The following is a 27788-nucleotide window of genomic DNA, read 5'->3' as shown; positions in this document are numbered from 1 at the left end:
CTGTATGTCCTTTTTCTTTCTTTCTTTTTTTTTTTTTTCTCCCCAGAGATTGGGCCTTGCTCTGTTGCCCAGGCTGGGGTTGCAGTGGTATAATCATAGCTCGCTGTAGCCTTGAACTCCTGGGCTCAAGCAATCATCTTACCTCAGCTTCCAAAGATCTTTTTATTATTAGAAAAGCAACATAGCCTTTTATAAGAGCCACACATAAAACAAACTGACATAGAAATATTGAGCAATAAAGGAATGTGTACAATACACTAGGCAAGTACTGAGCAAAAGAGAGCACAGGCAGCTCTCTTTGAGTAATTGACCTATTAAACTAAAGCAAAAGCATCCAAAGAAGCAAGCACATGTAACAGTAAACAAACAGATAGAACAATCATGAGAACATACATAATGATGTAGCTTTGAGAGCTAGAAAATAACACCTAAAAGAATTCTGGAGTGCAATCAATAAATTAATAGCTCCTGTGGGAGATTTTAACATACTCATCTTTAGAAATTAAATATAAATAATATTTGAGTAACACAAGTGAATAAGCTTGACCTAATATTTATAGAGAACTTCGCCTCCTATGGAGAAAACGCATTCATTTTTAGCACACTTGGAACATTCATAAAATGTAATTGTGTACCTGTCCACAAAGATTTTTAAGTAAATCTTTTTGAAATCCAAATAACCATAATCATTTATACAAATGTTCTCTGACCACAATGCCAAAAAAAGAAAGAAATGAAGGATTAGAAGACAAGTAGAATGACATGTGTTTGGAAATAGAAAACTACTCTTAGAAGCTAGAAGGAAGAAAATTCGTTGATTAGAGCCTTACCTATTGAAATGGATCTAGGGAGCAGTTAAAAGCCATGAATATATTTATGTAAAATCAAGAAGGCCAAAAATTAGTTATACTGAGTGTTCAACTCAAAAAGCTAGTAAGAGAGCCAGGTATTAAAATTTTAAAACAACAACAATAAAAAGTATGGAAGTAAATAATAAGAGTAAAGGCAGAGGTCAATGAATATAAAAAAAGAAGAAGAAAATAGAAGAAAACGACTGGTATTACTAAAGATGAAGTTACTCTGCCTGAGGTGGTCAGAAAAAGCTTCATTTAAATAAACTTAAAAAGTTTATTTAAACTCGTTGCTGGAAGAACCGTGCTTTAGAAAGAAGGAATGACGAAGCTCTGGAGTCATTTGAGTAAACTTTGCAGATCAGAGAATCTGATGCTCCTGACAGATTCTGATGATCGATGTAGACCTTCGGAGATCACTGATACCTAGCTGCTTAATCTTCTTGTTCCTCACAGCCAGAGAATATACGTAAGTAAATTGCAGAAGTGTTGGACTCAGGAGAGGCCAGTTAGTTTTGGGGCACCTATCTTACAGAGCTCTTTGGGTGGAAAGAAGAAGTGGTGAAATGACCTATGCTTCTGTTTCATCATGACAGGGAAATCTGGAAGGGGAATTCAGTCTAGTGAATTTACTTAAATATGAGCTCCAGAAACTAAGTTACAGGGAAAGCGGCTTTGTGACATTTTTAAGTGTAGAAGATCAGATGAGAATGTGAATTCTACAGAAACTTGGGTAGTCTGGGTTACTGCTAAGGAATGCCTCTCATCGTGTTCTTCTCTGCAGATGGATTGGACAGGAACGAGCTGCTGCCACTGTCTCCCCTCTCTCCAACCATGGAGGAGGAACCGCTGATTATATTCCTGTCTGGGGAGGATGACCCAGAAAAGATTGAAGGAAGAAAGAAATCAAAAGAACTGAGGAGCTTGTGGAGAAAAGCTATACACCAACAAATCTTGTTGCTTCGAATGGAAAAAGAAAACCAGAAACTTGAAGGTTAGCCATTTTAACAGACTAAATGCTATGATGCTATGATTGAAGGGTGTATGTTAAACCTACCTTTCTCTCCCCATACATACTATCCTCACTCAGTTTTGGACTGTATGCACACTTTAAGAAGAATATCTACTGATTATAATTGTTGATTTCCATTTTGTGAGGTGGTTATAACGTGGGAAAGGTCAGCTTAAGATATTTGTGGTTTTGTTTTAAATGGGTTTGCATTTTAAATAGATTTAAGACATAAGAAACTCAGAGTATATTTAGATAAAATAGAATGTAGATAATATGGAATCAATGTATTTGGTGTGTCTGAAAGTTTATTATCTTAGTGTCACTTCTAAAAAATCCTTAAATATGAGAAAGCAAATTTTCTTTTCTTTGAATGTGATTTTCAAGTTTCAGGTTAATTACATTCATAATGGGAGAAATGTGCCTACTTCAAATAAATTCTACTTACATTGTAATCAATTTAACTATTTAATTATAATGATCTGTTATCAAACCAAATCTGTTCCTATTTTTCATTAATGCTTTATAAATTTTCTATTTAACAAAATTATATTCAAATCATTACATTTATAATCAAATAATTTATAATAGGTTTTGTACTGTTTGTCGTGCTTTATTGCTAAGTTTATGATTACCAAATGCTTTGGAATGTGTTTTTCAGCCTTTGAAAGAATGATATAATTTACTCCAGTACTGATAGAACCACATACAAGGAGATGCTAAAAAATCCAAAAAATGTATAAATTTCATTATTTTGGGAAAATCACTTAACCTGAAAGGGTCTCATTTTTACACTTGTAAAATGAAACATTTAACATAAGTGGTCCGTTTGACTTTTAAGATTATTGGCACAAGTATAATTTAGATATTTCTCTCACTTGCTTTTATTTTGTTGTCTTATCATACAGCTTTTTTAGTACAGGTATTCCACATTTCTGACTTTATCATTTACCTTAAGATTGCTGTTACTACACCTATGATTCAATTTAATTTTTTATTTTAACAATATATAGTTTGCAAGAGCACATTTTTTAAAATTGCTGTTAGCAGAGTGAAAAGTACATAGGATTTTAAATATCCTTTGGAAATACATCTTCTTTTCTTTAAAATTAAAAATGCTATTACTTGTCATTAGCATAATTTTAAAAGTTCAGTTTGATAAATGGTCTGCCCACTTGAGGTTTCACAGGCTTCAAAAGAAATTGAATTCATATTTGTAAGCAAGTGTTTATATTTTGAACTAACTCAGAAAAAGAGGTTGAAAAAAAGAAGATGGTCATCATTCCCTCAAAAAATTTAATGCATGAAACTATATTTCACTTGGGAGTATGTACAAATAAAATCTGATATTAAATATCAAAAGATAGTTTCAGAATCATAGGCTATTTGAAGTAGAAATAGCCTTAGAGATTACTTAGCTAGATTCTTCATTCTACAGCAGAAGTAGTGACTGGCTTGGGGAAGGTAGAGAATTAACCTAAGGTCAAATAGTGACATACTGGCAGAGCAAGTACCAAAACTCAGGTTTATTCATCGTGGTTCTTGGGCTTTCCCCAGCACCCCACAGTATTTCTCAGCTGTGTATGTTAATATAAGGAAATGGAATGTTTTACATAAATGGCTGCTGTGTATTCTGGGGTCAGTTATACTATATGATTTTACAGGTTAAGAAAGGAGGTGACATTTAGAATACATTCTCAGAAACCTTTATCGGTTCTGTTTCTCTGCCTACATAACAAAGATAAAAAATAGTTTAACCTATGAAAATTCTAACCAATGGATAATTATTTCTTGATAGTTCTTTAGTCTTTTCTAGTTAAACAGTTAAGGACAGATATTAACTGTCCCTTTTCACCATTTTATCCTCAGGGTGTGCGGCTGGCACGTAAGCAGATGCTTGTGATTATTTTAAATGATCAATAATCTAGAGAAGATTAGAGAAAAACTCTAAGGAAGTAATTATGTTTTGTCCATCGTGAAGAAAATAATTAGTAAAGTTATATATAGGAGTATATTTGTTTTTAGCCTTAATAAACCCACACCTTTTAAAAAATTACTTGGTTATCAGAGAAATATAAAGCAAATAGCCGAACAGCCAAGCTAAACAGTGTTAGAAAGCCATCTGTGGTATCCGGAAGGAACAGTTTTGTACTGCGATTTATCTTTAGATTATGTTTGGACTTTTAAGTAGGAATTTTTACTGCCTTGCTTGAATAACAGTTCGTTATAAGATATTTTAAGTCTTTTGAAATGGTTTCAAACACACTAAGTAAAGAGTAACTTTCATTATGCTGTTGTTTTTGTGCTGTCGAGGACTTGGGATGCATGACAAAGATTTGTGTTGCAGGAGGTAAGGTGGCCGAGCGCTGTGAGCATGCATGAATACAGATTGCTCTGAGACGTTCCTGTCCACCGTGATCCTAATGAAGAGAAGAAGTATACTCTTGTGTCCGCTCTTCCTTCTCTTTTGAATCAATTTTTCATGATAAAGAACAAATCAAGATACTGGTTGCTTTTATAGACATTTCTTTTAATGAGCTCTGGGCGGGTATGTTAGACCATCAAATCAGAGAGAATTCTATATTATTTAAAAAATAGAATTAGTGTTAACTTCCGGGAAAGGAATTTTTCTTTTTAAGTTTATTACAAGTGAACACAGGAGGGCTGGGTGCAGTGGCTCACACGTTATCCCAGCTCTTTGGGAGGCTGAGGTAGGAGGATTGCTTGAGGCCAGGAGTTTAAGACCATCCTGGGCAACATAGCAAGACCCCATCTTTACAAAAAAGTCTGTCAAATTAGCCAAGTGTAGTGGCGCATGCCTGTAGTCCTCCTAGCTACCCAGGAGGCTGAGATGGGAGCTCAGGAGGTTGAGGCTGCAGTGAGCTATGATTGCACCACTGCACTCCAGCTTGGGGTACAGAGTGAGACCCTGTCTCTAAGAAACAAAAGCAAAAACAAACGAAAGAGAAAATAATGCACGGGAACACATAAGCTAATTTTATTAGTTATTAAGGGTAATATGGAGAACTTTGGAAACAGTTACAAAAATGTATCATGTTATGGTCATATATTTTTCAAATCAAGATGAGCATGAGTCTTTGTCGTCTCATGTATGGCACATATAAAATAACACTTCAGTGGTGTCGAAAAATGGAAAATTATAGAATGATCAACACGGTTTGCTTTTTATACTTAGCAGAGTTGCCATATGTAAGATACAAAGTAAAACCTCCTTAGGAAGTTATTCCTCATTTTTTTTCTCACATGAAATGACTCAAAGCTTGAGACCCTTTCATGTATCCTCAATTTGTTTTAAATTTTCTTTTTAAGATATACTACCAGTTGATTCCTGAAAGTCATTTGGTATGGTTTTACAAATACAAGCAAATGTTTAAAATTTTACATTTGAAAAACACATTGGTCTTACGTAAATTCTTTTTTCCTTAGCAAGCAGAGATGAACTCCAATCCAGAAAAGTTAAATTAGACTATGAAGAAGTTGGTGCATGTCAGAAAGAGGTCTTAATAACTTGGGATAAGAAGTTGTTAAACTGCAGAGCTAAAATCAGATGTGATATGGAAGATATTCATACTCTTCTTAAAGAAGGTATTTGGGATAATCTCAATAATTTTTGTTTTTTAAAGAAAAGCCTGTGGAATTTTTTTTGTTTAATTTGTGGAGCTCAGAAGTAATTTTGTCCTTGTGTTTTGTTTAGTAAAAAAAGAGAAGTAATTTGTTTCTTCCTGTAGTTTAGTGACTGTCTCTGAGGAGGTGGCACAAACCTATTTTCAGCGTGGTGGTGGTGTTTACCAAGGAAGAAGTGTGTGCATTGATACAAATCTTTGATCACTGCCATAAAAATATTAATAATTCAGTCTTTCAAACTTGACTCATTTTCATCATTTGGTCAGAAGTATTCATTTACATATATGTGTATATTTACATGACTGTGTATATACACTTACTTGTATGTATTTTTATATATAGATTTATATTCTGGCTAAGTAATCAATCAATTTTCTTTCATCCATTCATTTCTTCACTAATTTTGGAGAAGTTGCTTTTATTTAGCCATTATATTGCATTTATTCTTTTATTGCTGCTATGCCGTGTAAGATGCTGATATTTAAGAATTTTAAATTTAAAAATAAAACTAATAAGTCAACTTTTTGTTGCAGTTTCTGTGACTCAGATTAAATATATTAAAATTAGAATCTCCATAGCCTGCATAAACTGTGGGTGTAAAATAAAAATTCCAAAATACCCAAAGAAATTCTATAATGAATGTTGTTTTAAAAGCCTATGCTAATGTGTGAGACTGTTGAACCACCGTTAAGTTTAAATTAAGATAAGTGTTATTTTGAAAGCTGCTGCATTGACTTAATATAGTGTTCTTTATCCTTGAAGATATGGAAATCCTGAAGATTTTTATTGAATGCTTTATTTGGGAGACACAATAATGGTTAACAGAATGTCTGTGAGATGTAGATCACACCATTTTTTGGCATGACTTTCAAAGATATTTTAGGAGTGCTTCTCTTCCCATTTCTTATTGGATACTGTTTAAACTTCTTGGCCCTGTGCCCAAGGCCTTTGTATTGGTCCATTTTTAGGCTGCTGATAAAGACAAACCCAAGACTGAGTAATTTCTACAGAAAAAGAGGTTTAATAGACTCACAGTTCCATGTGGCTGGGGAGGCCTCACAATCATGGCGGAAGGTGAAAGGCACGTCTCACATGGAGGCAGACAAAAGAGAATGAGAACCAAGTAAAAGGGGTTTCTCCTTAACAAACCATAGGATTTCATGAGACTTACTCACTACCACAAGAACAGTATGGGGGAAACTGCCCCCATGATTCAGTTATGTCTCACCAGGTCCTTCTCACTACACGTGGGAATTATGGGAGCTACAATTCAAGATGAGATTTGGGTGGGGACACAGCCAAAGCATACCATTCTTCTATGATATCTCCTTTGTCCTTTCTGATCTAATTTTTCATCTCTCCTTACCTTGTATTGTGTGCTCTGTTTTACTTTGAGCACTGATATGTCCTTTGCTGTTTCTTGCATGGAATGTTCCAGCCCTCCCTACTCTCCTTCCTTCCTTCTCTACATTCTCATTTCCCATCTCCCTTTCTTTCCACCCCATCCTCTTCTCACTCTTTCTTTTGCCCTTTCCTCTGCCCATCTCAGGGCCTTCATGCGGTCCTCTCCTGGAGTGACTGCTGCCTGCGCTTTAAGCCCAGAGCATCCTATTATCCCTCAGGTCCCTCAAATACCATTTCCTCAGAGCACCACCCCTGCCCCCCCACCAAAATCAATTCATTGTACTTTACCATTCTTTTTCATGATTAATTATACTTAATCATAATTTACAGTTTAATAATTATGTATGTATTTGTTGAATGTTTTTCTTACCCCACCGCTGCACACCTAGCACCTAAGACAGTATCTTGCACTCATTACTGGATGAATGAATGGATGCATGAATGAATGAGATGATTTTCCTGAGAATGGATTTATTCATCACTCAATGATGAGGCATCCTGACTGCCTTGCTTTATTCTCTGCTACATACTGGATGCTCAATAAATGTGTGTTTGACTGGAATGAAGTCGCCTTTTGTACATTTATTATTGGTTGGATAATAAAACTGCCCACTCATGTTATCAGTGGTTCATTTAGTAGGCTGATAGTTACCTTCTGAAAATGACATTTTTTATGCTGTCATTCATTCATTCAACAAATATATAAGCAGCAAGGTATATTCTTGGATTTTATCATACAGAGATGAAAATATGCTTGCTATTCTCAAGGACCATTTAAGCAGGGAAAAGACACAAAACTTCAATATAGAGCTAACTGTAATCTAATATGGTAATGTTACAGTATGAGTCAAATGGTATGTGAAAAGGGACTGATTACATCTTGAGATGTTAGGGAGAGCTTCAACAGAAAAGGTGACACTTAAGCTCATTCATGAAAGATGAATAGATGTACAATGGGTAGTCAAGTGAGGGAGCTTGGAATTCCATAAAGGCAACAGGAGGTGCAAAAAACTGGAGAAGCAAAAATGACCACAAGCGTCTAGTGTACATCAGGGACTGGGAAGTAATGGTGCTTAAAAAGGTAGTTTGGAGCTATATTGTAGAGGCCTCATAAGTCATGCCAATAAGCCTCGGTTTCACCTGTCGAACAATAATACTTTCAGCTTGTACAAACTCTGGCATTCAGTCAGAAGATATTACTGTCATTAAGCCTTTCCTTGACCAGCTGGAGCAAAGGAACCCATTGCAGATTCAATCTGTCCAAACCGAAAACTCTTAGTGAGTGAAATAAAGTTGCCTGCACTGTGCAGAACTGAATTCTGTCCCTCCTGTGCTTACTTCATTTCCCTTGGCATAAAAAACATAGTCATAGTGTCCTGAACTGCTTGTGATACATTTTGGTGTTCAAGCATAATAGAGTTAATGTTTCATTATATGTGCTAAGCATTTTCTTCTCAAAGCCCGAATGTTGTTCTGGAGCATGTCAGTTACGCCTTCTTATTGTTTACTACTTCTATTATTTCTTTTTTTTTTAGACAGAGTCTTGCTCTGTCTCCCAGGCTGGAGTGTAGTGGTGCGATCTCGGCTCACTGCAACCTCTGTCCCCCAGGTTCAAGCGATTCTCCTACCTCAGCCTCACGAGTAGCTGAGATTACAGGTGCATGCCACCACGCTCGCTAATTTTTGTATTTTTAGTAGAGGCAGGGTTTCACCATGTTGGCCAGGCCGGTAACGAACACCTGACCTCAAGTGACCCACCCACCTTGGCCTCCCAAAGTGTTGGGATTACAGGCATGAGCCACCGTACCTGGCCTATTCTTTCATTTTTAACGCCCATATAAGAATGCTATTTGATTCTCTATTATAAAGTTACTTGCTGATGACAAATATTTAGAGTTGTAAATTAGGGTTAGCATTTGTTGCTATCCTCAAGCCAAAGAAAGAGTGAAAGTAGGCAGTAATACACTTTGGGATATCAGGATTTGGCCTCTGAAACCAGACTTTTGGAGTTCTAATTCTAAACTGCCACTTCCTAGCCGGGTGAACTTGGGGCAATTACTTAATCTCTTTCTGCCTCAGCTTTCTGTCTATAAAGTGGACCTAATAGTAATTGCCTACCTTATAGTTGAGTTGTTTTCTGAGTGCATGTGCTCAGTAGTTAGGCACCCTCAATAAATGTTTTATTAATGCTCAGTCAGCGATGGGTGATGTTATTGTTAATATTGTCATTATTGTAAGTGTTGTGTGAGGGTTTTCTTTTGCAAGACATCAAGAGCTGTAGGATTCAGCTTGTCAAAATATGCTTCTGTCAATTATATTGTGTGGTCTTAGGGAGGCATGCAGTACATACAGCTGCCTGTTTACCAGAATTATATAGTGAATCAGCTGGGATCTAGCAACTTCATTCCAGAGTTCAAGGCCTTGGTTATTTATCTCCTTGATTGTAGGAGTTCCCAAAAGTCGACGAGGAGAAATTTGGCAGTTCCTGGCTTTACAGTACCGACTCAGACACAGATTGCCTAATAAACAACAGCCTCCTGACATATCCTATAAGGAACTTTTGAAGCAGCTCACTGCTCAGCAGCATGCGATTCTCGTGGATTTAGGTATGTTTGTCATGTGGATTATAATTTACAAAAGTAAACAGCTGATCCTTCTGTTAAGTTTTTTGGTTTTTGTTTGTTCTTGGTGCTGATAAAGAGCACCTGTTGGCATATGCAGAGCCATTGACTTCGTCCTTTACTGAGGGCAAGTTGGCCTTATACCTGATTGACGATCCCATAAATGCCTGCGTATTAAATGAAGTTTTCACCCCAAAACTTTGCTTCTGCAAAGGGAGCCATCTTATATTTAAATTATTGTAAAGGTCATATTATGGGGTGCTCTCAGTTACTGCATTTTGAACAACTGACTTTTTAGGGAAGATAGTTGTATCTTAATCAATGCCGGTTTTGAAATAGCTTAGAATAGGTTAAAAATTTAACAAAGGTGCACTAGGTATTCCTGGACACACTGCTGAAAACAATCCTTTATATGTCACTTTAAAAAGCAGCATGATAAATGGTTATGTTGGTGGAAATTACGACTATACACCTATAGGGTGAGTGAAACATTAGTTGCGCTAATAGTGTAGAAATGGGTACTCATGACCTGGCAGAGAATTTCCAGTGACAGAATCATAAAGCAGTCTTTTTTTTTTTTTTTGAGATGGAGTCTCCCTCTGTTGCCCAGGCTGGAGTGCAGTGGCGTGATCTCTGCTCACTGCAAGCTCCGCCTCCCAGGTTCATGCCATTTTCCTGCCTCAGCCTCCTGAGTAGCTGGGACTACAGGCGCCCGCCACCACGCCCGGCTAATTTTTTTTTGTATTTTTAGTAGAGACGGGGTTTCACCGTGTTAGCCAGGATGGTCTCAATCTCCTGACCTCGTGATCCACCGTTCTCGACCTCCCAAAGTGCTGGGATTACAGGCATGAGCTACTGTGCCCAGCCAGCAGTCTTCTTAAATGCTGATTTTCAAATAACTTATGGAAATAAAAATGCTTTGATTTTTAAAAATTATATTGTCTCTAATTTTTCTCTAACATACTTTATTATTTTAAAATATCTACATTATTAGATTAAATATTATATATTGGCATTTGACCACTTTATTTGTACTCCTAAAAGTTGATATATGTCAGGTGGCTAGATATGTTATTTGGGCCCATTTGGGAAAATACAAGATTACTTTATGTTTGGGGTCATCTTATATTAGGGCATATGAAAAATCACTAGCCAAACCCTAGTTTTTACCTCTGTTCCTTTTGGATGACAAATGGCTCTTGCTGGGAAAGGACCCAGCTCAGTTAATTATTTTTTTGAGCCCAGCAGAATTAAAAAGGGGATTTTACAGAGAAACTGAAAATGGGTTTTTGTGCTGATTGTGCCATTAATTGTGGTCTTAGACACTTATTACCTTCCTTCTGAGTGTCAATCCTCTCTACTAAGTGGGGACATTGAACAAGGCAATCCCTGTGTTCCCAAGCAAATCTGTGGTTCTCTGACCATAAATTGATGATACAATCAGGGTTAGTCACGATGTCCTATTAAAGAGAGAGAATGAGATCATATTACAGTCAGACAAAAATGGAGCTAGAATCAAGTTAATGGATAGAAAGTGTATTTATAGTTTTCCTTAGTAAAAATTTTAAGTGAGAAAGTAAAACCATAATTTTAAAAATGGCTTATTTGGCTCTGCCTGTAGCCATCTGTGTTTCTTCAGCATGCAATTGTTATTTTCTCATATCTTCCTCTTACTGGCTCTGCAGAATTAATCTTATTGGTTCCTGGAAAAAAAATCACTTTTAAGCATATGTGGGAGAAAACATTTTAAAACCTGGCACTCTTGCAAGTTCTAAATGACATGAGTAATCATTTCACAAGGAAGCTAACATCCCCCTTCATTTTTGTGGCACTAGGAAAGTCCCATACCAATATAGACAGCTTTGATGTGAAGACGGATTTGTTTCTGTGTATAGAACTCTCCTTTTAGTGATGCAGGACTCACATTGCCAGCTCAAGTGTCTCTGTGGTAATTTTATACCTAGAAGTATATTTTAGAGGGGAATTTATTTGAAATTGACTTGACCCTTTATTTTCCTTGATATTTTTAGATATTGAAAAAGAAAAGTGGTTTACGTGTCTCATGGAGGTATTTTAAGAGCAGAGAGCAAACGATAGTTGAAAAAGCAGTTTTCTTCTGAATGACAGTCTGAATGTAAAGTCAAACAAACCCAAAAAGTCCCTCCAGTGTCATAAGAAAAGCAGAAATAAATCTGTTTATAGACTATGAAGATTTTCTTTTAAATAATATAATATTTCTTATAGACTTCTGGTTTCATTTAGAAGGTAGTCTTTATATGAATTAGAATTTGCCTCGCTTTATAGTCAGAATAAAATTTATATTCCATTTTCCTGGTATCTCCTGGGTACATCATTGGTTTGTGGATTTTTATTTTATTGTATTTTTTTTTTTTGGAAAGAAGTACTGGTTAGCATAAAATGTTTCCTCCCACACCATATATGTGAAGATGGTATGGTAGCCTGGCAGGACTTGGGGTGAGAGAGAGAGAGAGAGACTCTTAGTTACATGGCGACTCCAAGCAACTCTCACTGGTTTGGGAAAGAGTGTGTGTTTATTCTTGGAGGTCACTGAATTGCAATTTCACTGTGGTCTCCAAGGCATGAGGACATTTCAAAAAATATTTTCCTTCTTTTCCTCTGCAGGAAGGACGTTTCCTACTCACCCTTACTTTTCAGTACAGCTTGGGCCAGGGCAGCTGTCACTGTTTAACCTCCTGAAAGCCTATTCTTTGCTGGACAAAGAAGTGGGATACTGTCAGGGGATCAGCTTTGTGGCTGGAGTCCTGCTTCTGCACATGAGTGAAGAGCAAGCCTTTGAAATGCTGAAATTCCTCATGTATGACCTTGGCTTCCGCAAGCAGTACAGACCTGACATGATGTCGCTGCAGGTGAGGCACTTGTGCTTCCCGAGGAAGGTGTGAGACTATTACCAGAAATCCTGGCCCTCTTCTCAATTATTACAGTTCAGATTTAAAGAAATGTAGAGCCATTGTCTTAGAACTTGGGTAAAGATTGGGGCATGTTTTAGTTCACTTAGTGTGGGATTTGCTATTTAGGTAAACTTCTAAGTGTATGAGACCCATAGGCAGGATACCTTTTCCATAAAATTCCTGAAGTGAGTAAATAAGTAATTTAAGAAAGGTAGGTGATGAGGACCCAATCCTTTATGCCCTAAGTCTATGGGTTACATGGAGAAGGTATCAAGTCATCTTTATTCACTTTTACTCAACTTCTCATTGAAAAGGTTCACAGATCTTTTGTTTACAACCTGAAAGTGTCTTTATCCCTTTACTTTTGAGTACACAAATAGCAGATACCATGTTATGGTTCTTTTTGAACTTATCATTGATATCGCCCTTCCTTTATCTTCATGTAAAATAGGCCTTTACAGAGGAAAAAGTGTGAAAGCCAGTGGTGCCTTTTCAGTCTGCTTGTGTGTATGTGTGTGTGTGTGTGTGTGTGTGTATGTGTGTGATGGAGTCTTGCTTTGTTGCCCAGGCTGGAGTGCAGTGGCACGATCTCGGCTCACTGCAATCTCCACCTCCCAGGTTCAAGCCATTCTCCTGCCTCAGCCTCCCCAGTAGCTGGGATTACAGGCAGGTGCCACCATGCCTGGCTAATTTTTTGGTATTTCTAGTAGAGATGGGGTTTCACCATGTTGTCCAGGCTGGTGTTGAACTCCTGACCTCAGCTGATCCGCCCACCTCAGCCTCCCAGAATGCTGGGATTACAGGCTTGAGCCACTGAGTCTGCTTTTCTTGGCAGGCTCTGAAGACGCACCATTAAGATTTTTCAGGTATTTTGAGTGGGGTATTAACTGCCACTGCTGTCTTTAGCCTACCTCAGACTCCCTGTTTGCACATTTCTCTCCTAGTTTATCACTTCTCTAAGTGGGTTGGTTGCTAATAAGCAGTTTAAATTTTGTCTATAGATACTTACCTCAAACAACCACTGCCTGGCAATTTAAAGCTTTCAGTGGTTAAAAATATAAAAGAAGACTTTAAAGAGGATTCTCAGGTTTTTCCTCCCTTGAAATGAGGTATGCATGACTCCCAGTTCATCATAATACTATGCTTTAGATAAGAAGTAATAGTTTAAAGATGCTTTTAAAATATACTATTGTTTCTGGTTCCCAGAGATGAGTTTTTGCCTTTAATATCTCAGTTGCCAATGTATAACAAATGTATTGTGTTTTTATTCTGAGCATTATAGTAAATGATATTTTTTGAGAATATTAATGGTGATGAAGTATTCCATTTTTCTTTACTTTCTGAAGGTAAAATTTTGACTGGGGAGATAGGGCTTTGCTATGAACATTAGGTTTTCTGGTGTGAGTTCGTATGATTTGATTCCTCATTGATGACTATTCATAGGTTTAACAAGTCAAATAACAACTGTGGAAAGTTTTATTTTTTATTTCTAAAGAGTTTACCTGTATCTTTTTATCTTTTTTTTTTTTTTTTTTTTTTGAGATGGAGTCTTGCTCTGTCACCCAGGCAGGAGTGCAGTGGGGCGATCTTGGCTCACTGCAACCTCTACCTCCTGGGTTCAAGTGATTCTCCTGCCTCAGCCTCCCGAGTAGCTGGGATTACAGGCATGCACTACCACACCCTGCTAATTTTTTTGTATTTTTAGTAGAGATGGGGTTTCACTGTGTTGGGCAGGCTGGTCTCAAACTTCCGGACCTCAAGTGATCCACCTGCCTTGACCTCCCAAAATGCTGGGATTACAGGCGTGACCCACTGTGCCTGGTCACCTGTATCTTAATATCAGATAGGAATCAGATGGTCTTGTAAGGAATTCAATAATTCTGATTTTCAGAAACAATGGTTTGGTAGCTATTAGTAGAATTTCAAAGATACAGGGAAGTACCTGTGAGTAGTGTTTGATCCGGGTCCACAAATAAAAAGATAATAGCTATCAGTTTAAAAATACAATGATATTTCAACTTAAAAATTATTCATCAATTTGACGTTACAAAAATTCATGTAAATTGGATTTATACGTTCATTTAATATGGCCTATAAGTACCAAGAAATATTTTATGTCTATAATTTTGAAAATGCGGACGTTTAAAAATCTTTGGTGACATCATTGCTGTGGGCCACAGTATTGGGGACTTTATTCTAGGAGAATAGGTCCTTTTGCATTTTAAAATAAGATATAACACTTTTCCAGTTTCTAGAGCCGGGAGGTACTGTTTTGGGTCTAGCCAATAGGATGTTGAGAAGTGTGCTTAAATGCATCTTGCAGTGGGTTTGGACTCACTCCACAGGATTTCTGATTTCTTGCTTCTCTTGGTGGCTTGGGTGCTCCAGGCTTCAGTTACCTTATCTGTAAAATGTGTAAAATCTTGCTTCAGTTACCTTATCTGTAAAATGTGGGGGTTGAGGTCTTTTTCAACTTTAAATACCTGTATCTTGTCACGTTTGTTTCTGCTGCTTTCCGTGCTAAGCATAAAGACATTACATCTTTTCCTCTGAAGTTTTTGGTCTCTACTTTTTTTTCATCTTCTCTCCCCTACCTGTAATCTCTCTCTCTGCATCTTTCCTTCTCCAGTTCACCTCTTTAATCTGCAGGTTTGCCTTGGTATCTGTAAGGTGGAATTGAAGAATTATTTGTTCTTGGCAAATAGAATTTTATCATTAAAGCTTTCTTTGAAGGAAGCCTGAATTGTGTTCTTATTTGCCCAAATATCCCTTGATGGAAGAAACTCTCTTAACCCCAATTTGAGAATGTGCGGCAGAGTAGGTGGGAAATAAGATTCTCTTAAAAAAAATTAAATGTTGAAGTATTGCTTCTTTTTATAATCACAAGTGAACAAGAACAGTGTGCTTTTGATGACGTGCTTTCTTTTTATGCTGCTAATTAGACTTTTTTGATTTTTGTGCTTACCAAAATACTAATTCTTTTGTTGATAGATGCTCAGAATTTCTGGTTTCTATGATGTAAATGGTCTAAAGGAAATGTATGTTTTTTTTCAACATGACTTTTTGAGATAATAATCTCGTTAAAAAAAAACTTTCTGTTTGACTCCAGCTAAGCTTCTTATTTTATAGTATGACTTCCTGTGGCTCTTTAATTCCCTTTTATTTACAGTTTGTGTGGAAACAGAGTTTCTAAAGATATTTGTTGTGGATAAGGATTGAACAAACAATTTTTTGTATTTATGCATAGTTTTTGATTTTTTTCCAAAGGAGTCTGTTGATTTTTAGTTCTGTACTCTAGAAATAATTGTTGAATTCACAACATAATTGGTTATTTTTATGTATTATCATAGAGCTATTTAAGAGTGATGTTTTAATAATTTCTTCTAGTGAAAGAAGTTCTGCTAGATTTAATAAAACATTTTATACATTTTTACACCAAAATGTCAAGCCAGTATAACTGATCAGGGAACCATCACTTACCTCTTAACTGTGTGGATAAAAATTTAAATTAAAACACAAATCATGAATTTGTTACTTACTACTGCTTTATCTGTAGTATCACAGATATGAGTTTAAAAGTTTCTGTATGCTGTCTTTATGATGTTTTCTGAAATGCCAGGAACCAACTCAGTAGCCAAATGAAATAATTTTTTCTTTTAGTTCTAGAAACATTCAGAAACAACTGCACTTTTTGCCTTAATCCCGTTTGTCATGAAAAATATGCTGCTGGAATAACTTGAATATTAGAAATAAATCTCAAGCTTCTGGCCCTGTAACATTCTAACCTTTAATTCTATCCTAGCAGTGCAGATTGTCTGGCGAGCCAGAACTCTTTCATAAATCACATGCTGGTCTCAGTAAATAGAAATAAGCTTCTGCACTGAACATGGTAGATTCTTTAGAACGGAGGCTTTTCTGGAATTAGTCTGAAATTAGAAGGGATTTTCTATGAGGTTCCTGAGCCCAGACTGTTCTCATTAGGTTCCAAAAGCAATGCCTCCCTACAGAAGAAAAAATTCCATTTCTATGTATGTATGTGATGCTCAAACACACGTGATAGAGAAACTTGCTCACTCTTCTTAGATAGACTTTCAGTGACTTTCTTTATGAATTCAGTTAAGTGAACTTAGATTTTAGTATCAACTTTGAAATCATAAAAATAAAGTAATACTACTTATATATGTGAATTTGTTATTAAATATTAGAATAAAATTAAAATCAGTGTATTTGATACACATGCAGATAAACGCATAATATTTTTTTTCTTCTCCAAATTAACTTTAGATCCAAATGTACCAGCTGTCCAGGCTCCTTCATGACTATCACAGAGATCTCTACAATCACCTTGAAGAAAATGAAATCAGCCCCAGTCTTTATGCTGCCCCCTGGTTCCTCACATTGTTTGCCTCTCAATTTTCATTAGGATTTGTAGCCAGAGTTTTTGGTAAGAGATGCCTGTAATTAAATGGAACAGTGTTATTTATTCCAAGGACTATACTTCTACTTCTAGCCATATGATGCCCCTATTGTTTATCATGTGTTATACAGAATAGCAAATTGCTAATGGAATTTAATAAATGTGCCTGGCTCTATTCTGACAGTAACTTAAAATCATACTTGTCTTACATAAAATTGAAATTAAAAGGGAAAAAGGAATTGGGCTCTTGTATTTGAGTCAGCTGTAATGGAGCTCTTATTTTCATTTGTGCCTAAAAATCAGAGAGTATACTCCTAAAATCTGGACTAGGGACAGACTCTGTATAATTTTCCAGATTTTTATATACATGTTTCTACCCCCATTGTCTTCTTCATCTTGCATTCAAAACACAGAGAAATATGTTCTTAACTGTATCAATGTTGTTTCTAATGGCATTTCTTAATCTGACTTTTTGTTGTTAACAGAATAACTTTACATCCTGTTTCATTGCTCATGTGACTCTTCTTTCATGCCAATGCAGTGCTGGGGGACAGTCTCTAAGACTGGTGGCTCAGGGAAAACACTAAGTACAGTCAGTAGAGCTCAGGGCAAGTTACTGAGTAACTGCCTTGCTCTAAGCACAGTGTTTGGCATTGGGAATAAAAAGAGAGTGTAACATGGTTTATGTCCCCTTTGGAGGCCCTTAAATCTATTCACAAGTCTTTATACTTAGAGTCTAAGTCTGTTATTTAAAAGCAAAAATTAAAACAACAACAACAATAACAACCAACTCTTCATCAGAGGTTTGTTCTAATGATGTTGTTTAGGACCTCAGTAGCCTTAGAAAGGGCTCCCTTAATTTTTATGTTCTGATCATCTATTTAGTAGACATGGGCAAAGCAGTCAGTATTCACTCACAACTGCACTTCTGTTAAATTGTAGCTTGTTGTCAAATTGTATTGGTGCCATTGTAGGTCATTGCCAGTGTTTGAAAAATGAAACAGCATTCGGTGAAGATATTAGGGAATATTACAAATAGTAAGGAAATATGTTGTTTGGAGAAATTTGCTTTGAGGATATATGTGTAATGTATATATATACCAGATTACAACATATTATATCTTTCTTATTGAGGGCTGTGGTTTAAAAGTTAAACACTGCATTAGTGTTACTACAATTTATAAAATGCAGCAAAAGAGTAAAGTGAAAATGCGCTGAATCAAATGTTCACCAGATTTCTCTTGTTTATTGAATATACACTATTGCTTTTCTACAGTGACATTTTCTCTGGAGCTTGGGTTCCTATTAATGGGTATTCTATAAATCCTTTTGTTTATATACGTTTTTCTTCCCAGAGAATAGTCTATCAAATCAAAATGATGTTTCAGGGCACCTCTCTTTGACTTACCCTTGGAAGCTTGATATCAAGAGTTCAAGAAACAAATGTCCTCAGTATCAGTTTTTTGTTATGAGAATACAAATGATGCTGTTGGCTATACAATAGCTGTTCAACTCTCTTCTTTGAATTTATAAAAGAATAGAGATTGGCAGGAAATGGAAAGGTGCATGAGCAAGAAGAATTACTATGTTTGAAATAATGATTCTATGGTTCCCTCTTCATTAAAGACTCCCTGTTGTATATTATCGATTAAAGAATGACATAGATTGAGAGAAACTTTCATAAAAAAGTACTAAGTACTTGATACTTTTATTTATTTCTTTTTTTATTTTTCTGAGACTGAGTCTTGCTCTATTGCCTAGGCTGGAGTACAGGGCACAATATCAGTTCAATGCAACCTGTGCCTCCTGGGTTCAAGCGATTCTCCTGCCTCAGCCTCCCGAGTAGCTAAGACTACAGGCGTGTGCCACCACACTAGGCTAATTTTTGTATTTTTCGTAGAGATGGGTTTTCACCATGTTGACCAGGCTGGTCTCGAACTCCTAGCCTCAAGCCATCCACCCGCCTCAGCCTTCCAAATTATTGGGTTTACAGATGTGAGCCAACACGCCCAGACTAGTACTTGATACTTTTCAAAAGTATTGCATGTTTGTATTTGTAGGAAAGCAGGGCTTAGAGTTAGAGTAGCTCTTATATTTCTCTCCTGATTGAGGTTGTATGTTTTTCATTTGTTTTAATTTTTCTTTTAAAGTGTTTTTTTTTTTAATTTCCTGGTGTGGTATAGATTTAATTACATAGCTGGTTCATTTACTTTTTATTATGGTAATGAGAGTTTGAATAGTACTCATTGGTTATGTTAATTTGTTTTTGTATTCCTGTTGTGAAGAAAAATCTAAATATCAGTTGAATAACTGTCCTTGAGGTTTACCTAGTCTCCATTAAATTTGGCATTAAAAATTACAAATAGTTCATGGACAGATATACACTTTGTCCTTTTTTACCCTGGCTTTATCTGAGATTCTTAAGAGGAATATTAAAACATTTTTTACCCTGGCTTTATCTGAGATTCTTAAGAGGAATATTAAAACATCTCCTATATGTTTAGTTATATTGTTTTAAAAAAAGCTACATGCTTTTGACCAGTTTTCTTTTGCAAAATACATAAAACAAGTAAACAAAAACCTTTAGCACAAATAGCATGCTTTTTACAAGAGTGGATGCATAATTTTGATCATGAAAATTATATCTCTTCTTTTAGATATTATTTTTCTTCAGGGAACTGAAGTTATATTCAAGGTTGCACTCAGCCTACTGAGCAGCCAAGAGACACTTATAATGGAATGTGAGAGCTTCGAAAATATTGTTGAGTTTCTTAAAAACACGCTACCTGATATGAATACCTCTGAAATGGAAAAAATTATTACCCAGGTATGATTTAAATGCTAATAGTATTATATAGCAGTTTTCTCTACTGAATATATATTAAATGCTTTAGCATAAAAATGTAGCTTTGCTTGACAGGTATTTTCATCAGATACATTTTATTTAGAAAGGGGACTATTGTGAAATTTCTACACTGTGACATTGTCTATCTGGCTATGCACAGAATATGCTGTTTAGTGCTACATAATGAGTTTTTCAGGAATCCTTTCAGTTTAAACCAATGCTAAAACTGAAGATAGAACTGACAGAGTCAGGAAGGCCTGAGAATAAAATCAGATCCTCTTGCCTTTGTTGTATTGTTAATTATTTTGTAAAATACATGAAGAGGACACGTGGCAAGAGTACAGGCTTTGGAATTAGAAGGTATTGGGTTTGCATCTACTTCTGGCTCTTTAATTGGTTGTTTGGCTTGCGCACATCAGCCTAATCATCCAAACCCTGGTTGTCCAGAACGGAACAGTACTGGACAAGTTCCAGAATGGGATGATACTGATCTGAGAGGTTTTATGAAGCTTCAGTGAGGAGACTTGGTCTGTCAGTCTTTGTCCCTACAGGAAACATTCTTCCTCCGATGATTCAAATGAAGGAACCATCTATAAAGGTGTGGGTAGGCCTAAGGGAATCCAACACAGATGTCCAGGTGCCAAGGGACTAGTAACATAGGGAAACTGTTCAAACCCCTGCTGCAGAGGGGCTAAGTGGAGGATATAATGGTGTTACTAGGCCCAGGGAGAGCTGGAACTGTGGAGGAGGGTTCTGTGCTGGTTGTTGTGGTCTTGTTGAACTAGGCAGAGAAGGATCAGGGAAGAAATACCCAACCCTTTTCTCCTGCCCCTTCTGATCTTGTGCTGGCATCTTCTGTTTGCCAAACTGAACCAGAAGCCAGCCAGAAAGTAAGTGTGGGGAACTGTCTACCTGCCAGGGTACAATAGAATGGGTGAGGGCAGAGAATTGATCTGAGAAGCAAATTGAGAGGCATCTGCACACCATATGTGTAGTCCTTGACTCTTCATAGGGACCAGGTGAGTGGTAGCTATATATTGCTGCTGTTCAGTTGCAGTGGACAAGCTTAAGAGCAGATAGATGGATTTGACAATTATGCTTTATGAGCATTGATAAAGTTTACCACTTTCCTGAAGGCGCTTTTGATGGCAGGAAGACAATAGGGTTTAGAGAAAGGGAGTTCGGAACCTTGTTCTGGTGCCCAGCCATTTACTAGCTGTGTGCCTGTGGGCAAGTTACAACCTCTCTGAGTCTCAACCTCTTCCTCTGAAAAATGGGAATAACAAAAGTAGATTCTATTATAGTTTTGTATTATTTTAGGAGCAAATATAACCAATATGTTAAAGTATTTTGTACCCTGTAATTCATACTAAAATATGAACTCTTATTATATTAATATATATAAAATTGTATTTCCATTACATGGAATCTAAATCACAAATATCTATAAATAATTTGTATTTGTTAAAATGCTCTCTAAGCTGAAAAGTATAGCTTTTATTTATATATTCACTTGTTTATAAATTTTTCAGAAATATCTTTCTTGACTGGAATCAGATATTATGCTTTTAGAGATTTGAAATCAGATATCACCTCCCTTCTAAAATTAATGAGGAAATTGCCTGGCTTTACAGATTACTATTAGGATTAATGGGTAGGATTTATAGGCAGGTAAATTTGAACTTGATATTAAAGAGAATTTCCTAACAATTAGAGTTGAGTACTGTGGAATGAAATACTGATATTAAGGGAGACTTTGATGAACTTTATTTATGGACACTGGAAAAAAATGCAAATAATGCAGAAAATCACAAAGAAGAAAATAAAAGTAACTATAAATCTCAACATCTAGAGATAACCTTTGAAACTTTCTATTACATGTTTCTTTGCTTATATATACATATAAAAATGTATAAAGTTGTGCATAAATGAAATCATACTATATATACTATTGTGGAACCTGATTTATAATTAAAGATATATAGAGTAGATTTTTTTCCAGTAAATATAAATCCATATTATCATTTTTAATGGTTGTGTAATAATCCATTGTATCCATACCCACTAAGTAAGGAAAAGATGATGGTTATTTGAGGATAACCAGTTAGTCTAGAAATTCTCTTATTAAAATTCGAATGTTTGAGTATCTCTAGTAGTAAGTAGTAGAGTAAGTCAGGTTTTTTGTGGTTTCTTTTCTCTTCTCAGTGTTAGTATAGACACCATTGCTTGAATAGCAGCTGTTGTCTCTCTTTCCCCTTAGGAAGTTTGGAGTAACTGTCATCTAGCTTCAAAGCAAACGACCTTCCTATTTAGTGGTGATATGGGAGAGCAGTAGCAGCCCTAATTAAACCTTATAGCCCTGGACAGTGCTCACAGTGTGCAATTTTGAGGATTCTCTGTGCGGTACAATATGTAAATGACTCTTAAGAGGCTTACAGGGAATAGCAAATGGATGAAAAATTTTATTAAGATCTTTCTGCTCCATTGGCAAATAAATTAGAAATGCTTTTGGTTGCTTTATTACAGTAGTACCCTATGCAATTTTGCTTACTGATCAGCAGAGATTATCTTTAACATAATAATCACTCAATAACTAATGTTGTTTGTCTAGTATACTACATTTTGGGAGACAGTTACTAGATTATGATGCAAAATACACTTGGACATTAGTTTGTTCTAGTGACTTGGCTTCATGAGAATGTTTCAATTGCATAGAAATAATCTGTCCTGTTTTTAAAGAAAAAATTTCTTCTTTCACAGAAAGAGCTGTTTTTATGTTGACAGTGTAAGCTATATCTAATTTATTCTTGTATTGACAGTTACACTTTTTTTTCCTTTTTTATGCTTTAATGTTCTTCATTACTAAGTATTTGGAAATATACATGAAATATACCAAGATAAACAGGCTGTATCTTGTTATACATATCAAGGGCTAGCCTAACCCATGATACTTTCATGGCAGGTTTTTGAGATGGATATTTCTAAGCAGTTGCATGCCTATGAGGTGGAATATCATGTGCTACAGGATGAGCTTCAGGAATATTCATATTCCTGTGAGGATAGTGAACCTTTGGAGAAGCTGGAGAGGGCCAATAGCCAACTGAAAAGACAAAACATGGACCTCCTGGAAAAATTACAGGTAAAGAAATAAAGATTTGAGCAAAGAAGTACTTTAATCCCTCCTGCATGCCCAGAACTACCTCAGGAATGAAAGGGATATGTGTGTGGAATGAACCATTGCTAACCAAGAGCCCATGTATCAGACTGTCCAAGTGCTCTGGGGCTACAAATGACATGTTAAATTAAACATTACTTGGAAAAAATGCACCCTCACAAAATAGCTAAATGGCAGTTCAAAGTGGAATCTGCTTAAATACCTGTTGCATGTTATAGATATTTAGTTAAGTTAAAGGGAGGAAGAATTGAATGTAGGAAATTGATGAAGTTGTGAAGGACCTGGGCTTGAGCTGGAATCTGGAAGGTTGGTGGAAAAAATGAGTGAGGAGGGTCTTTAAGTCAGGCTGGGTAGGAGGGTGGCATCAATAAGGAGGACATGGCAGAGCAGCAGAGTTAGCCTGGTGCCAATTTAAGACAGATGTTGGGGAGAGGTAGGGTAAATATGATAGAGGCAGAATTGTAAGTGACTTTCAGTGTCAAGCCAAAGAACATGGCTTTAATCCTGTCAAGAGGGAAATCTCTCAAAGGTTTTGGGCCATGCTGTAGAAAGATCAGTCTGGGAACCTTGACGAGGACAGATTGAGATGGGAGAGAAGGTAAGGAGACCTGCTAGAAGTCACTTGTGAAAATCTGTTGCGGATGATGAGGGTTGTCTAGACTAAAATGGAAATTGAAAGAGAGGGAGACATATCTAGGTAAATTGAATTACATGCAAATATTACATGTAATATTAATACATCATTCCTGCCATCAGGGAGTTCACAATTATTTGAGAATATGAAATACTATATATCTGTCTCTAAGCTCACACTTATACATGCAATAAGCAATTTATTATAAAGTAATATTCTGTATTTGCAACTTGTATGATGTGTGCTGTGTAGCCATGCCCTGAGGGGAGGGGCTTAAGAGTGATCACGGGAGGGAGGCTAGCAGGTGACCCTTCTGAAGTCTTCAGGGGAGATGACTTCAGGGGAGTTTCAGTGCCTAATGGCTCCTAGGTTTCCACTTACTCCTCCTCTCCATTTCCCCAACACTGCACCTGGCTACAAACTGGAAAACACTAAAACTCTGCTTCTATATGGTGAGTCCCCTGTCCAGACCAGTCAGGAGAGACAGGTTAGAAATGAGGGATCTCTAAAGTAGTTGCTTCCCAAGAATGGGAACACTAAACTTCCTTCGCTTTGTCTTACATTGGCTCTAGCTCATAGAAAATTTAAATCTTTTTTTCTATTCAAAAAAGGGCAACATACTCTATTTTCAAAAAGAAAAATAAATGGTTAGTATATTGTCCATTTTTAGTTGGATATTTCAATGGTGATTAATTATTTGCCCTTATTAGGGAAGGTGGGTTTGTACCTGTTTTATAGTGATTCTTCTGAACCGTTGTAGACTTTTTCCCTGACAGTTCAGTGTAGTCATCATCAGTTACTTGGCCACCCCTCACATCTATAAATACTGATGAAAGCCCAAGTGTATGTTTAGAGAACGCCATATTTCAGTCAGAGAAGGAAAATCTCTTTTAGCACTGCAAGATAGTGTCAGGAATCTCCTGTTTCTCCTTCAGCCAGGCCAGATCCCACTCACTCAGGGGAACACCAGTGGGTGTAGAATAAGGATTCCTACTGTTCGTGAGGGGGGTTATTTAGTATTGAATTATTAGTGTATTCAGTGAGAAGAGATGAATCATGGTAGTTCCATAGTTACTTCTTTGTGAAACCTAATAAATCATCGTTTCCTGTAGGTTTTCAGAGTATTTGCTTCACATAATATTTTATTAAGTAATTTGAAGTAATTGGTTAATATGTGTAAGGACTGGCTGCTACTATAATGAATCATGACTTTAGCAAGACATTTGATTCCAAATCAAATTTTTGATTTGGAGGATTTTTTTTCCCCCAAACAGGTAGCTCATGCTAAAATCCAGGCCTTGGAATCAAACCTGGAAAATCTTTTGACGAGAGAGACCAAAATGAAGTCTTTAATCCGGACCCTGGAACAAGAAAAAATCGCTTATCAAAAGACAGTGGAGCAACTCCGGAAGCTGCTGCCCGCGGATGCTCTAGCCAATTGTGAACTGTTGCTGAGAGACCTAAACTGCAACCCTAACAACAAAGCCAAGATAGGAAATAAGCCATAATTGAAGAGGTGCGGCCTCAGCAGAAAGTGCTCCTTAGAATACTACAGAGAGGAAGAGCCTGCATGCCGCTGGCCCAAGGCTGGACCCTGAAACTGATGGAAACACCTAATACTGGTGCTGAGCCCCTAGTCACAGCAGGTGGACCTCGTGCTCATCAGAGCATGCCAATCCTAAGCCACTGGACATATGTAGACTGGTTTTTGTTGTTGCTATGTACATATAAATATATATATAAAATGAACATAGTTCATGCTTTCAGATAAAATGAGTAGATGTATATTTAGATTAATTTTTTTAGTCAGAACTTCATGAAATCCACACCAAAGGAAAGGTAAACTGAAATTTCCCTTGGACATATGTGAAATCTTTTTGTCTTTATAGTGAAACAAAGCCAGAGCATCTTTGTATATTGCAATATACTTGAAAAAAAATGAATGTATTTTTTTCTCCAAAGAACAGCATGTTTCACTCAATGGTGAAAAGGTGGAAACATTTATGAACTTTATGTGTATCTGTCTTAATATCTACTGACATTGTCTATATGAGGAAAATGATTACTAGTCATGCTCCTGTGAGTTTTTTGGGAAGGTAGGGTCATTTCTCCCTGCCTGCTTTGTGCCAACTAGCATGTTGCATCTACATGCATTATGAGTCTGGTTAGGCATTACTTTAAACACACCTAAAGAGACAGTAGGACATTGTGGCTGAGTCTACGCAGCTTAAGGTAAAGGAGAATGTCGCTAATTTTTTAGCAAACTAGACCAGCATTATTACTCAAACTAAAAATATCACACCTGAAAAATTTAATTTAGGACATAAAATGTCTAGATTAGCTTTCTGCTTTTTGAATTTAAATAACTCATTCAGTTGTGTATGAATTCCTCTTTATTTGGTGCCACAGTCACCAAATGACAAGGATTTGCCATTTTCCCACCAAATTGTGAGTGCTCGTAATTTAGGTCTCTCTACCTTAAATTCAGTGTATGGAAATGTAATTATGATTGATTTTTTCCAAAGATGACAAGCTGTGTTTGAAATACATTTTTTCTTTTGACCAATTGACAGAATCTAATAAGCTTTAATAATCTTCCCCTTTTATGTGAAAAGTTTTGAGAACTGTGAAATGTTTAGGAACAAACTGTTGAAATCCATTGGAAGTGAAAAAGAAAGTGGTACCAGTGGTACCAGCTCAACTAAAACCTGCAATTCTGCATTTCAACTCTTCACTTCCTCAGCCTACAAATAACTTGTTAGATGACATTCACGCATGCTGGGTATAGGCAAGGAAAGTAATTTTCAAAGTACATTTGCAGTTCTCTTTTTCAGAGATGATTCTATGATAGTGCCTCTGAAAGTTGATGCAGCATTTTTGCCTTTCCAAAAAGTATTTATCGTCACTGCTTTTTGCAGTACTTGTATTTTCACAGATGGATTATCTGGGGTAATTTTCTTCAAAGGGAGTTTGTTATACACAGTGAAAATTTATTATAGAGTAGAATAGTAAAGCTCTAGGGGTTTCAGAAAACGTTGATGAACAGATGACAAACATCTGAAACCCTCTCTACACTGTTACCCAGTGTGTATATAATGACTTGTTATAGCTCAGTGTGCCCTTGAATCCAGACAGTTTCTTAAAAGACAAAATCTTATTAATAAAGTTAATGTAACTTCTAAGTTCTAGAAAATGCTGATTCTGTCTGCCCCATTCAATTGGGAGCTACTAATTGATTTGTTGCTTTGATTTCCTGAGAATTTCTCTATTTGTAGGAGGGGTTTTTTCTTTTTACTGTCTGTTGATGAAAATTACTTTATGGATGTGATACACAGATGGTAGCCAAGGAATCTGTTGGGAAAGTTTGGAAAGAAACCTTTTCTTTCTGTTATTTAGTTTAAAGTAAACTTTATCCTGGATGTTTAGAATCAACATTAAGAGTTATATTATGGTGTTCAGAGATTAAGCTGACTTGGATACAATATTTTCTTTTGAAAATGAATTTTCTTTTTCATTTGTGATTTTTAAAAAATGTTGCACCACTTATGCTTCATGCGTTGTTACATCTTCATCAGGTTAATGTAATGTCTAGTTCCTTTGCAATAAATATATTGCTGCAGCTTTCTTGACATATACTGTTACTTTTCGGGAGAGAAGAAGCTCTTGGTTAGAGTCTTTTACTGCAGGGGTCCCTGGGTACCTGTCTATGGCCTGTTATGAACCAGGCTGCACAGCAGTCGTGGGCATGCGAGCAAGCATGACTGCCTGAGCTCTGACTCCTGTCAGATCAGCCACGGCATTAGATTCTCATAGGAGCGCAAACCCTATTGTGAACTGTGCATGCAGGAGATCTGTGTTGTGTGTTCCTTAAGAGAATCGAATGCCTGATGATCTGTCACTGTCTCCCATCATCCCCAGATGGGATCGTCTAGTTGCAGGAAAACAAGGTCAGGGTTCCCACTAATTCTACATTGTACTGAGTATATAATAATAATATGGTGAGGATATAATAATAATAATAGAAATAAAGTGCACAATAAATGTGCTTGAATCATTGAATCATCCCGAAACCATCCCCTGCCACCAGTCTGTGGAAAAATTATCTTCTCTGAAACCAGTCCCTGGTGTCAAGAAGGTTGAGGACCGCTGCTTTATAAGATCTGCATGGTGAAACCCCATCTCTAGTGAAAATACAAAAATTAGCCAGCCGTGGTGGTGTGCATCTGTAATCTCAGCTCCTCAGGAGAGTAGGAGAGG

At 36.6% G+C, this 27788-nt stretch overlaps 1 protein-coding gene across 3 annotated transcripts in view; it reads left to right on the top strand.

Annotated features, from left to right (window-relative positions):
- The window catches only part of TBC1D4 (TBC1 domain family member 4), a 197227-nt gene extending 170072 nt beyond the window's left edge, over positions 1-27155 (top strand). For all 3 annotated transcript variants that reach the window (XM_024230995.3, XM_054529113.2, XM_024230996.3), the window contains 8 exons: positions 1636-1845; positions 5308-5466; positions 9357-9515; positions 12174-12418; positions 16745-16904; positions 19535-19704; positions 22685-22861; positions 24806-27155. In XM_024230995.3, the coding sequence (XP_024086763.1) occupies positions 1636-1845; positions 5308-5466; positions 9357-9515; positions 12174-12418; positions 16745-16904; positions 19535-19704; positions 22685-22861; positions 24806-25039 (1514 nt within the window). In that variant the 3' untranslated portion in view covers positions 25040-27155. The remainder of the gene's footprint in view (positions 1-1635; positions 1846-5307; positions 5467-9356; positions 9516-12173; positions 12419-16744; positions 16905-19534; positions 19705-22684; positions 22862-24805) is intronic.
- The last annotated feature ends 633 nt before the right edge of the window (positions 27156-27788 follow it).

Source organism: Pongo abelii, chromosome 14 (genome assembly GCF_028885655.2).
Source record: "Pongo abelii isolate AG06213 chromosome 14, NHGRI_mPonAbe1-v2.0_pri, whole genome shotgun sequence".
NCBI classification, from domain to species: domain Eukaryota; kingdom Metazoa; phylum Chordata; class Mammalia; order Primates; family Hominidae; genus Pongo; species Pongo abelii.
Note: the sequence above shows the minus strand (reverse complement) of the source record. Positions and strands in the feature narration are given on the sequence as shown.